Genomic DNA, 13,013 nt, shown 5'->3' with positions numbered 1-13,013 from the left:
CAGTGCCTGCTCTTCGTGGTGCTAATAAGTTGTTGTGATAACTATAGAGCAAGATTAAGGTTTGTAAAATGGTAGGAAATATTTTATGTACTAACATTCCAGCCAAGGAAAGCACAGTGCTCTAGGGAAAAATGACCAATTATCACATTCATGGCACCATTGGCAAAAGGCATGCACTGAGATGCTCTCCCTGTGTGGAAACATTGTAAATCTAATGCTGTGTTTCTTTAGAAGCCTTTGATGCCTCTGGTCCTTTAAGATACGCAGCCTGGACTAGATTTTCTCTAGTCTTTAGAGATACCTGAAACATAAAGCTAATTCCTCCAGGACCGGCTCACAATTCTAGAGGTTGTTGATGACTTTGCAACACAGAAATCATAGAACCCTTCACCTAGCGATGATGGCTGTTAGGAATCCTATGATCCAGGGTGTCCAGTTCTGAATTACCATAACCTGACTAGGAGGCATTTTCAAATAAAGTTTAAACCGAACTTGAATGAAAATACACTTACAGAAAATTTTAGTTACAATTCATAGAGCTCAGGATTTTCAACCTTGTGAATTGCTATCACTTCTTATTTTTATTTAACATGTATTCATTTAAGAAATTCACCCGCAGAATGATACTCTTAAAAATTATTGAGTATTTAGTATAAAGGTTTCAATATTAATTTACAGGGATAGGTAAACAGTAACACTCCAAACAAGTCTTTGAATGTTACACTACTGATAGTGTAATATCAGACACACCAAAGCATATTGGTTCTTAAAGTGGTTCAGGCTTGGGGGCAGTCAAACTTTTATATGGACCAGGCAAAATGATGGCGTATCCAGACTCACCTTTCAGCTAACACACTTAGCATGGAGACACAGATGGATGGGAAAGATGACCCTGACCCGCATGAGACCCGCATTCCTGTGCAAGGATAGAAGCATGAAAATCAGGAAATGATGGTTATTAGCTGCAGAAAATGCATTATTGTGAAAGCCGGGGGGAGAGTGCTCATGAGAGGAAGTGATTGGATTATGGGGAATGAGAGAATAAGGATAGATCATGCCTACTGAGTAAATTGCTGTGATTTATAAGAAAAGGGTATAGCAGTATCTTGGCCCATTAGTGACTAGATTCATTTCACAAACAATCCTAAATCAGAATGTGACAGTTGACGGGGAGACAAACAATGTCTCCCTAAGATGCTTAAAGTTTACTGAGCTTTGAAACTGTTAAAATTTGAGCGCCTCGTAGCTTTGCTTCCTTTAGCTTCTTTTATTTTAGTATTTAGCTAAATATTTTTGTATTTTCTTTTTATGTGTTTGTAGTAATAGATTATCACACAATGTAGCCAAAGAAGAAGATAATGATGGCATACTTTATTAGGCATTCTTGGAATTTTGATGATTTCCTCACAAAAGTTACCTTGAAGCCTCTGAGATGTTTGAGTGCTTATATAATTTTAAAGATGGTAAAATAATTAAGTGCTTAATTATAAAGGATGATCTCTTGATATTTCAAACATTTATTTTAAATTTACTGTGATTTAAATTATTATTTTTTATTTCTTCAGATAGAATGCATGTTGTTATGTACAAATGCTGTACTCATACTTGCTAGTATATTTATCTGCTTTTCATAGTTTCAATTTCGGAGGTCTAATCTTTTATAGCTCTAGTTAATAAAATATGAAATTTTTCACAGAAGCAGTTGACACAGGCTACTTACTTGTAAAGCAGGCGATTTGATCATTAAATTTACTGAAAATGAAAATGTAGTTTAGAGTGATTATTTCTAAAAGAAAGAAACTATGAAAGAAGAACAACCGCAGAGAGCTCAGAAATAACATTTTGCACAAATCAGCAAGGGGCTGGATAGCTTGCTTTAAAGAAAAAAGTGTTTGATCAGTGTATGGAACATAAAATATTTAGTTGCCTGGGAGGGTGGATGTATCACGAGTGATTTCTGAATGTCATGTTTCTCTCTGCTCTGCTTGGGGTAGCTGGCACTCCCTGATGGTTGCTTTGATTGCTTGCATCGAAGGAATGCTTGCAGGGTTGGCATTTTACAGTAAGAGATAAAAAAAAAAGTTAAGCAAGGCATTTTGCTTCTTTCTGAGCTGGTATACAGATGTACTGGCAAATCCAGGTCTTCTTGGGAGAGAGATCGGGATCTTTCCTCAGCTGAGATTTAAAGATGCATACTCAAGACCAAGAAGGTGTAGATGTAGTCTCTAGAAAAGATTTCCCAAACCAAACTACCCTCAATAAAGACACAAAACTCAATTCGCCACTCTTGAGTCAGACAATTCTCAATAATTGTTCATGATGTCAGGTAATAGCAGGAAGAAGAATTTTCCTGGTGGAGCACTTGTCTTTAACTGCAATCCCAGCAGCTCTGAGCTTGATCGATTCATGGAGAAGAATCAGCTAGGTTTGAGAGATTCTTTCCTCCTTCCATCTAGTTGATTCATGGGGTAAGTGGGACATGAAGGCTTCTCCCTTCCTAAGTGAGATTAAGGTTCCCATAAAAGAGACCTCATAGAGCATTCGGCTAGCTTGCCCTTCTGCTTCCTAGCATGTAATGATAGAACACTTCAAGTATAAGGTAGGCATCAGGGGCCTTAATCTACAGTGGCCCTTTCTCCTTCATGATAATAATTTATTATTATTATTATTTTTGCCCAGGATTTTTTGCTCAGGAGACTCTAGCATTAGCCTTGAAGACATTGAATCTTCACTTCCTCACTTTCTTTCATTTTCTACTCCATGTATAAGCAGAAATAAATTTGCATTTTCATGGTATTATTAAATTATATCAATATACTTATGATATATACATGGACTAACTTTGCCACCCAAATTCCACACTATGACCTATGCTGTTGTCTCTGAGACTAGATAACTAATAAGGAATATGTATTTGTTTACTTATAGTAATCTAGACTATAGGAAATGAAAGATAAAAGCACCAGGATATTTGGTCATCAGGTGGGGATTGCAGTACCTAAGGAGGTGACATGCTATATCCTCACAAGATGGAAGGCTGAAGGGCAAATGAAATGAATACTCTATTAAACTTTTTGAATATGGTCCTTAAACCTACTCATTATATGAGGAGTTCTCATGACCTCATCATCTCTTAAGGGCATGCTCCTTGATATCACCATTTTGACTATAATATTTTAATACCTAAATTCAAGGGGGACACATACAACACATAGCAATGTTATAAACACTTACCTAGTGAAATAAATGTGGGTTTCTTCAGGATATATATATATATATATATATATGACTTGCCCCAGCTTTATTGATGGCATCTCAATATATAATTAATTTCCCAAATTTTAAGTCATTTTTTGCAGAGGCTGTGAAATCCAGGATCATGACAATAACAAGGGTTTTTTTTGACTGTTAATAGTTGCTTGATTTAATTCATATCAAAATATCTACTCGTTCCTAAGCTACGTGAATCTTCTTCCTAAATGCTGAGCAAACGCTCCTTTTCTCCGTTGTGCCGTCCTGATATTTAAGGAATGAGCTCCGCATTCTTTAGCATAGAGATCACAGCTAGATAACTAGACTCCAAAGTTACTCTTTTGGCATTATTCCTGCTATTTAATTCCATGAGCATTGCTCTTCCTATGATATCTATACTTACTGAATTTAGAGGTTCTGGATTGTTTTTGTATTGTGTGACCCTCCGGCAGCCTGGTAGCCTTTGGGAGCTCATTTCCAGAGTTCTAGCTCTTTAGTCTTTAGAGCAAGCTCCTGAGCAACAGCATGATGTGGGATTCCCCTCTGTATGCTGTGAATACTATTGGTTAATAAAGAAACTGGTTTGGCCTGAAAGGATAGGTAAGCAGGGAAAACTAAACTGAATGCTAAGAGAAAGGAGGTGGAGTCAAGGGGAAGCCATGAAGCTGCTGCCAGAGACAGATGTGCTGAAACTTTGCTGGTAGGCCACAACCTCATGGTGATACACAGATTAATGGAAATGGGTTAAATTAAGATATAAGAGTAAGCCAATAAGAAGCTAGAGCTAATGGGCCAAATGGTGATTTAAATAATATAGTTTCTGTGTTATTATTTTAGGGCTCTCTCCTCACAAAAACAACATTTTGCTGTTTTACTGTACAGGAATGGAGAAGAATATTAAATCACATTTAATATGTTGGCTAATTTCATGTCAGCTTGGCATAGGCTGACGTCATCTGCCAGGAGGGAACATCAGTTTCGAAAAGGCTTCTATAAGTTCCAGCTGTAGGACATTGATGTAGTGATTGATGGGAGGGAAGCCCATTTTGGGTAGTGTCATCCCTTGACTGGTGGTCTTGGTTACTATAAGAAAGAAGACTGAGAAGCCACAAGGAACCAGACAATAAACGTCACCCCTCCATGGCGTCTACATCAACACCCTTCTAATTCTAGTTTTTCACAAACTGAAAACCCACATGGCTTTCAATAAATTTCCTAAATCATGAATATAACTGACATTTCCATGTATAAGAAAGACCAGAAGGACAGCATAATGGTATCTTACTTTACCCCTCAGTGAAAACATAAACCTGACCCAGTTTGCAATCACATGATGATATTTTAAACAATGCCAGCATCTGATACTAGTTCCCATCTTCAACTACGATTTTTGCCTCTTTCAATAACCAAATACTTCCGAGTTATCATAAGTCTATTGTGCCAAGTTATTTACTTTTAAATAAAATATTTATTAACACAAATGACATATTATGCTTTCTTTTAAACATATTACACCAAAATTAAATATCATGTATTATAACTTTATTTTATGTGGAAGTAATTTGTGTATGGTAACTAGTTTTTACAAATCTGGTCTTGTGGTTAACCTTTGGCATGCTTGTGATCTGTAAATGAATGTAAAATTAATTCATTGTGACTATCCATTTTCCATGGTCTTTCCCTTCATACTATAGCAAGTACTAACTAATGTGGCAGAGTAATTGATTTCCTATTGTTGCAGCACCTGATGGTCCTCCTGAAAATGTGCATGTGGTTGCAACATCCCCCTTTGGTATCAGTATCAGCTGGAGTGAACCTGCTGTCATAACTGGACCAACACTCTACTTGATTGATGTCAAATCGGTAAGGCTTGTCTTACTTACTCCGAAAGACAATATAAAACACAGTTTGTGATGCTGACTGTTTATTCAGAAGTTTTGATTTTGGACCATGGTTCTTAGACCTTCATAGATTTATTAGCATAGGCATTGACTCTGTAGTTACCAACTGCTCAAAAAAACATTTGCTTTAGTTCAATGTTTGTTGCATGTTTTCTCAGGGTAAAGACTGTGCACATATTGAAAAGTAGTGAAATTGGATTTAAAATACAGTGAAAGGGGTCTTTTAGGATAGAACGAGAAGGAAGAGGCATTCAGGAAACAATCTCCCGATTAAGGTATGAAGAGGTGTATCCTGGAAGACTTTTGGAGAGCATGAAAGGGAACTGAGAAGAGAGATGCCAAAGGAAAAAAAAATCACTCTTTTCTTTTCAAAAACAAATAATACAACCATTCCATGCCCCGGCATTCAAATCTTGGTGTATTGAGACATGAAACTAGACCCAATTTGTGGATACTGACTTTCATGTTCCTGGTGCCACTTGCAGAACGAAAACAGTGATGTGAGAATATTTTTATCACACTGGCGGGCTGGTTGCTTGTTTAGAGATTCTGTATTCTGTATTTGGGATGCAGTCTAGGTCAGGGTCAGGAAAGGGAAAAAAAGAAAGATAAATGATAAAACCAGAGGAGGAAGTACAGCAAAGGAGCCAGATGAGAAATATTTGTAAGTATGTGTGCCATTGTTGAAAACTCAACTAAACTCGTGGCGGTGAGTGAGACTATGATTCGAGGATGATTGGGGGGGTATTATTTGGAAACAAGAGGAAGAAATCTGAGGAGGGAATCAATGAGTGCAGCCTAGGCATGAGTTTGAGAAGCCCGGGAGCGAATTTCTGCCTGCAGCTGCATTAGCTGAATGCATGTGTGGAGCTCGTGGGAGAGAAATGATTGTTACTTATTATAAGTATTATAAGTATAGCTTATACTCTAGGGGCAGAAAAGCCTTGCTGAGGAACAGGTAAATATGTTAATTCTTTAAAGGAGATACTTCTGTCTCAAAAGCCCTGCTATCGTCAAAATCAAATGAGATTTTAATGTCTTCTCCCACACATTTTTCTGTTTTTTCTTTTTTTAAAAGAGTATATTTATGAAGATCTTGGTACATTAATAGATAAAAAACAAATGACGTCAGGGCCCTGGGAGTATTTATTTAATGCAAAATATAAAAAGATAATTACGAAAGACTCCTCACTAAAGAGGGAAATTATCCTTTAGAATTTGGTTGTGCTTAAAGAAAAGAAAGAAGAAGTTTGAGGAGGATTTTATGATCTCATTGCTACAGCCTTCTTCCTGACTTTAAAAGCGAGCAAGTGGGATAAGGGAAAGAAAGGTAGGAAGATAGAGAGGCACAGAGAGCAACTTCATTAATTCCACAAGAAGTTAATGTATTTTGTGATTTCTTAGATCCTTTATTCTCTGTGTTTTATACACTTTGAGAAGAACAGGAAATGAAAGTTTAGCTTTACCCAGCTCCCATTCTAGCAGTCCACATGGCAGTATAAACAATAATAGAGAAAGGCATGAAACTGTGGGGAAGAGAATGAAGTAATTATAATTTCCGTGGTGAGGACAGAATATGGAGGAGGTTCCACAGAGCAAATCAAACCCATGGAGTAACTGGGGGATTGGACAGCATTACAGCAAACAGGAAAGGCAGCAGGGGGTCCAGAAGTGGAACAAATATAGGCAGTAGAGCACGTGCATCATGATATAATCCTACTAGCTGATTGTCGTCTACTGAACAAGTCTAAAACATTGCATAGTTTATGATATAAAGACAGTATTTTATATAATCAGAGGTCATTCATCATATTCCATGATAGGTAGTTTTGAACTCATAAGAGACCTAAACTGAAATTCTATCTCATTGGCCCTGTGGCTATAGAGCTTGAGGGAGTCACCGGAACTTGGTAAATTTATCTTTTGCTGGAAAATTCACTCTATACTAAGCAGGAGTATGGGAGCCTCATTTTCCTTCACAGTTATCTCTAGATAGTTATTATTCAACACAGTGATTGACTGATATCTCTAGATAATTATTTTTTGACATGAATAAGCCTAATCATAAGGAAAAATTAAAAATCCATATTTTATGAGAATTCAAGTGTTGATGAAATACTCAAATATTTTGTGCCATGGTTATTGTGCTTGACGAATAGAATTTGTAAGTTAAAAGGGTTTTCTATCATTTTAGAGAAGTGTGCTATCTCCCTCCACTTCTTTGTGTAATAAATGAACTTTTTCTTTGTGATGCTGGTTATTTATTAGACTTTTAGTGTCTTTATCATAGCAGCATCTTCTTTAAGTTAAAAGCTCTTACACACCAAAATTTAAAGAAATGGTTGAGTAATTCCAAAATTCGTTTCTCAGTATTTCAAAGGATGGGCAAGTTAAAAAGTATCTCTATATCCCTAACTATACATAGAGCCTGAAATACTCAGTGTGGCTACCTGTGAATAATATGCCTTTATGGGTTATGCATTTTCTCAAATTTGTGTCAGGAAAATCTCTTCTAAATTTGTTATATGTGTACATGGTGTCTGTGTGTGTTTATGTATGTATGTACAATTTGTGGAGGTCATAGGTCAACATTAGTTAGTGTCTTCTTCAGCCACTTTCTGATTTATCATTTGAGACATATTGCACTGAACTTGCATCTTGCAGTGTGGTTGGACTGGTTGGCAAATGGACTATGGAGATCTATCTACATTTGCTCCTCTGCCCCAGTGGTGGGAGAACAGATGTGGCCTCCCCCATAAACCTTTTATATAGATGTTATGGATCCACACTCAGGTTCCCATGATGACACACACACTAAACCATTTCCCCAAAGATCCTCTATTTAGTACTAAAAGCTTTAGCCATGTTTAATGTTCAGAGTGATGGGCAAAAACTTCCATCAAAGACAAGCTATATTTGAACAAATCATGTAGCCACATTTAATATACCTAAAGATACCACGTTTGTGCATGCTTCCTTTATGGTATTTAGAGTTAGCTGTGTCCATCACCACTGTTATACCTAACAGTAGTAGGCCAGAAGCTTTTTGATGTAATTCTGACCACAATTTTTAAATGAATATGCATGCAATAGCAATTACTGAAAACAGAGAGGCTGTAGGAGCATGAATCTGGAGCATGAGGAGGGGTATGTGGGAGGGAAGGAAAGGGAGAACGGTTGTAATTATATTATAATCTTAAAAAAAGTAAAATAAGAAAAAGAGAAAGTTAAAAGGGCAAAAATTATCACTGAGTATTACAGAAAGCTGTCCTCTCAATTATTATTCAGTTGGAAAGTACATGAATGTTATTTTACTATCTATACCTTCTTAATTTTGTTACAAAGCATAATTTACAGAGTAATTAAACAAACATCAAAATCTCCATGCCAACCACTTTAGATATGATCTTTATACATTTTCAAGAAGATACAATAATTTAGTCTTACCACCCCAGAAGAAAGTAAAAGTGCATGAGTAGCTTCCCAAATGGAGTTAATTGACCAATTTGGAATTTGCATGCTGGGTGATTGGGCACCAAAACCTACATGTTTTCTTCCATACACTATTGAAGCAGACAACAGTTTCATTGACTCTAAAGTAACTTTTGCTTATTCAATTGATAGGTTGGTTGACTGTGGTGGGTTAATTACATTTTCTGACTTTCAACTATTAAAATAATTGCAAATAGATTAACTGTTGTCATAGTACTTTGGATTCCTGAGAGTGATCTGATTTCAAAGCAAATAAATAAATATTAGCCAGATTAATATATGCCTGCAGCTTTGAACTGTTATCTATCTTAATCACTAACTACTTTTCCCCATAGGTAGATAATGATGACTTTAATATTTCCTTCATGAAGTCAAATGACGAAAACAAAACAATAGAAATAAATGACTTACAAGTATTCACGAGGTATTCCGTGGTGATCATTGCATTTGTTGGAAATGTTAGTGAGGCGTATGCAGAAGGTAAGCCAAGTGCGGAGGTGATCGTTACTACTCTGGAGTCAGGTAAGGAATGTTTCTCACCTTTCCTAACAGGTAACTGCAGATTGGCTGCTGGTCTTTCTTACAGTTCCTCTCACTCTTCTGGAGAAAAGATATGCACTACAAGACACTGACAGAGCCTAAGAAAATCAAAATCAAACATGCTGGAGAAAAGTAAAGTTTGTTTACACTTTGGAGGCAAAGCGGGATGTGTAGAAGATTCAGTCCTTGTAAATATGGACCCCAATTAAGTGCATCCCTCTGTAGGTTTTGCATTTGTCAAATATGCTGTTTTAGAAATTGAATTACTATGCCTACCAGGTAATTCATCTAAATGTTTTCAGCCAGCAGTGTTCCATCTAAAAATTTCACTTTGATTATGTTGGTCCTGATTTTTTTTAATGAAAATTTACTGATACTATTAAATAATCTGATATTAGAATCAGGTCACAGATAATCATTTTCTCAGTCAAGTGACGTACCCTATTACGTGACCCTTTCATAAATGTCAGAATCCATGAAGGTTTCCTCTAGTTCTGTAAGCAGGGTCCGAATGAATAAAAAGACCATATAAGTCAGTAGGAATTGAATGTAGAGAGTAAATCTCCCAGGGCCTGCTTGCCCACCTTCTCCAGACTCCCAGGGTTCTTTGCCACTAGATATATCTTGGGAAATATCAGGTGAAGGGTTGTGTCGCTATGGTCTATTAGTTGCTGTCTCTAAGGTACACAGAGGAGTTAAAAATATTTTTCGCCTGTTTCTTTACTATGCTGTTTTCCAATAGTTCCTGCCAAGTGAGGACTCTAATTTGCAAGGTCCTTTCTCTTCTCTTGTGCTAAGATCCCATGTGTTTCTGTTTTGCTGCCAACTATCTATATTTGGATCTGTTTTTTGATTGTGCTTTTTTCACATTTTTTTCCCTCATGCTTCTTTGTGAGCAATGTTTGTGAATACACTCGCATGTGTATCACAAAATAGGGCTTATCAAGCTTATCCTAACAGTGGTTCTCAACCTGTGGGTCGCGATCCCCACAGGTTGTGTATCAGATATTTACATTTTGATTCATAACAGTAGCAAAATTGTACCTATGAAATAGCAACAAAATGATGTCCTCGTTGGTGGTCACCACAACATGAGGAACCACATTAAAGGGTCAAAGCATTAGGAAGGTTGAGAGGGTGAGAGCCACTGCACCAGGAGGTAGTTAATAGTGCTATTACCAGAAGAAGAAGAAAAAAGCAAACTAAGCATCTGAGAATAGAATTCACAATGTAAAGGCTTGAGTAATTTTGGGATAAGAAAGTGTTGCCAACATCGAGAGAATTCCATACCTCGTCCAGCTTTAAGCCTGATTCTCGATTTGCAGAAACACTTTCTATATAAAAAAAGGATAAAATTCTTAAGTAATGTAAATATGTAGAAACAAGTACAAAAATTATCAGTTTAAACCAAACTAAGCTTTAGTTTGTATGTAAAGCGTTCTACTTAACATGGGATATTTCACAAAGTGATGAATTTTCCTGCTTGTCTTTTTTACTCTCTTTTATTTGTCTGCATTGAGGGGTGCTGCAAGATTCTCTCTACAAAGAAGTGCCAAGTTAACCAAGTTTGAGCATCTAAACTGTGAGGCCACATCTTATAGACAGTTTTGGCTGAAAAGAAATGTTTCCATATTATTCAGATGACAATAGATGTACAAATCCATTTTGATGGTGTGATATAAAGAACAGTACTCTGTAATCCTAATGTTTTCTCGTGTATCTCTTTATTTTATAATTTATTGTGACTGGTGACATACTAAACTGTTTTTTGAGGGCGATTTGCTTTGTTTTAATAAGAGAGTGTTTTATTGGCATGAAGTATCAATTATACAGCGTAATGAGTGTAATTGTGACAGTTACTTATGCATTGGTCATCTGCAACTTTTTTGACCTCCTCTTCATGATGGTCTTCCTTTCTATAACAGTCTTCTAAAAGAAAATAATCTTTACATTTTAATTATTTCTTTAAGGATTCCATGCAATGAGTTTTGATCATATTTGACTCCATACCTCAACTCTTCCTAGGCACACCTCTTTCCCCTTTACGCCATTTTTCTGCCCCCATCTTATCAACGCCATTTCGTGTTGCACAAATATTCTTGGATTGTAAGTCCTTCTACTGGAATGCATTCAACTTCTCATGGTTCACAACTTTACAGAAAACTGATCCTTTCTTTCTCAGCACCTAACTCTTGTCACTAGTGCCTTGGCTAGGGAAGGGACATTGTGCCCAGTCCCTTCTTGATGCTGAAATGTTGTCTGACTTGGGCTTTCACAAGCATTGTGCATGCTGTCGCAACTAGAATGCATTGATATGTGCAACTGTCCTCCTGTGCTTTTATTTTAGTATAATGAACTTGGATTTTATAAATTCCAGCAATTAAAAAAATCCAATTAGAAAACTGTTAAAAGATGTAAAAAGATATTTCATCCATCAGAAGGTATGGTTAGCAAATAAAAACATAGTAAGATAAAATTTCCAGACCATTAGCCCTAGCATAAAGGCAAATTAAACCAACCTCATAAACTATGTATCTACTTAAATGGAATTACATAATAATTTTAAAAGTAGTGATAATATCAAATGATGGCAAAGATGTAAGCTGAACTCTGACACTTGTCAGCAGGAATATAAAGTGTGATAGACACATGGAAAAATATTTGGCAGTCTCTTGTAAGACTAAACATGTACTTCCCATATGGTCAAGCAATTAATAGTCAACGATGATCAGAAAGAATATAAAACTTCTGATTATATATGCATGGATAGTAATGTCAGCCTTACTAGGAATGACCAAAGCTGCATACAGCACAGATGCCTTTCCATGTTAAACAAATCAATTAAGCCACAAAATGGAACACTTCTTGATGACATTCAGGGTTACTGTCCCTTTCTCCTTTGGTTGGAGACAACATCTGAGAAGCTGACTCAGAGGGTACAGATATTTGTCACCAAGACTAATAACCAGAACTCCATCCCAGGGATCCTCTTATTGGAAGGAGAGGACAAAATCCTGCAAGCTGCTTTCTGCCCTCCGCATGCTCAACATGGCACCCACATGATTCTTTATCAGAAAAAAAAATAGAGAAATAACTACAGGAGGAGACTAGGCCTTTGTTTCCCGGCCACCCAGACCTGAATAATCACATGAAAACTATATTAATTACAACACTATTTGGCCAATGGCTCAGGAGTATTTCCAGCTATCTCTTGCATGTTAAATTAACCCATTTTTATTAGTCTGTGTATTGCCACGTGACCGTGGTGTTACCCCATTTTCTACGTCCGGTTTCCTTGATGGTTGGCTATGTCTTTCAACTTTGGCAGCTAAATGGCATCTGCATGACACTGCCTTCTTTCTTCCTCCATCTCTGCTTGGGTTTTCCACCTTGTTATAGTCTGCCCTGCCATAGGCCAAAGTAGCTTCCTTGTTAACCATTGGTAATAAAACATATTTACAGCATATAGAGGGAAATCCCACATCAAATAGCTTTTTGAAAAAGGCTGAAATATTGAGATACACACACACACACACACACACACACACACACACACACCTCAAAGCCATCACACTATTGATATGCTGGAAATGACAACAGAGATGAAAACTTTCTATTACAGGGAGGCATGTAATAAAAACACAAAGGTATGGAAGGTAAGAGTTCTTAAGTGATGGGCTAGTTCTATCTTTTCTATGTTAGTAATTGCAGAAATCTATATATGGCTTACAATTCCATAAATTGAATCACACACAAAACTATGAAAGCATTGATGATAACAGAACAAGGCCTGTCATCTAGCTAATAGTATCACATATATGCCTGTTT

At 36.7% G+C, this 13,013-nt stretch overlaps 1 protein-coding gene across 2 annotated transcripts in view; it reads left to right on the top strand.

Annotated features, from left to right (window-relative positions):
• The window catches only part of Ptprq (protein tyrosine phosphatase receptor type Q), a 172,134-nt gene that overhangs the window by 103,467 nt on the left and 55,654 nt on the right, over nt 1-13,013 (top strand). For both annotated transcript variants that reach the window (XM_050135561.1, XM_050135562.1), the window contains exons 27-28: nt 4,994-5,115; nt 8,981-9,167. In XM_050135561.1, coding sequence (XP_049991518.1) covers nt 4,994-5,115; nt 8,981-9,167 — 309 coding nt within the window. The remainder of the gene's footprint in view (nt 1-4,993; nt 5,116-8,980; nt 9,168-13,013) is intronic.

Source organism: Alexandromys fortis, unplaced genomic scaffold, assembly GCF_014885135.2.
Source record: "Alexandromys fortis isolate MF-2015 unplaced genomic scaffold, M_Fortis_MF-2015_v1.1 scaffold_24, whole genome shotgun sequence".
Classification (NCBI taxonomy): Eukaryota; Metazoa; Chordata; class Mammalia; order Rodentia; family Cricetidae; genus Alexandromys; species Alexandromys fortis.
The sequence above is the reverse complement of the archived record's forward strand: the minus strand, read 5'-3'. Positions and strand labels throughout refer to the sequence as shown.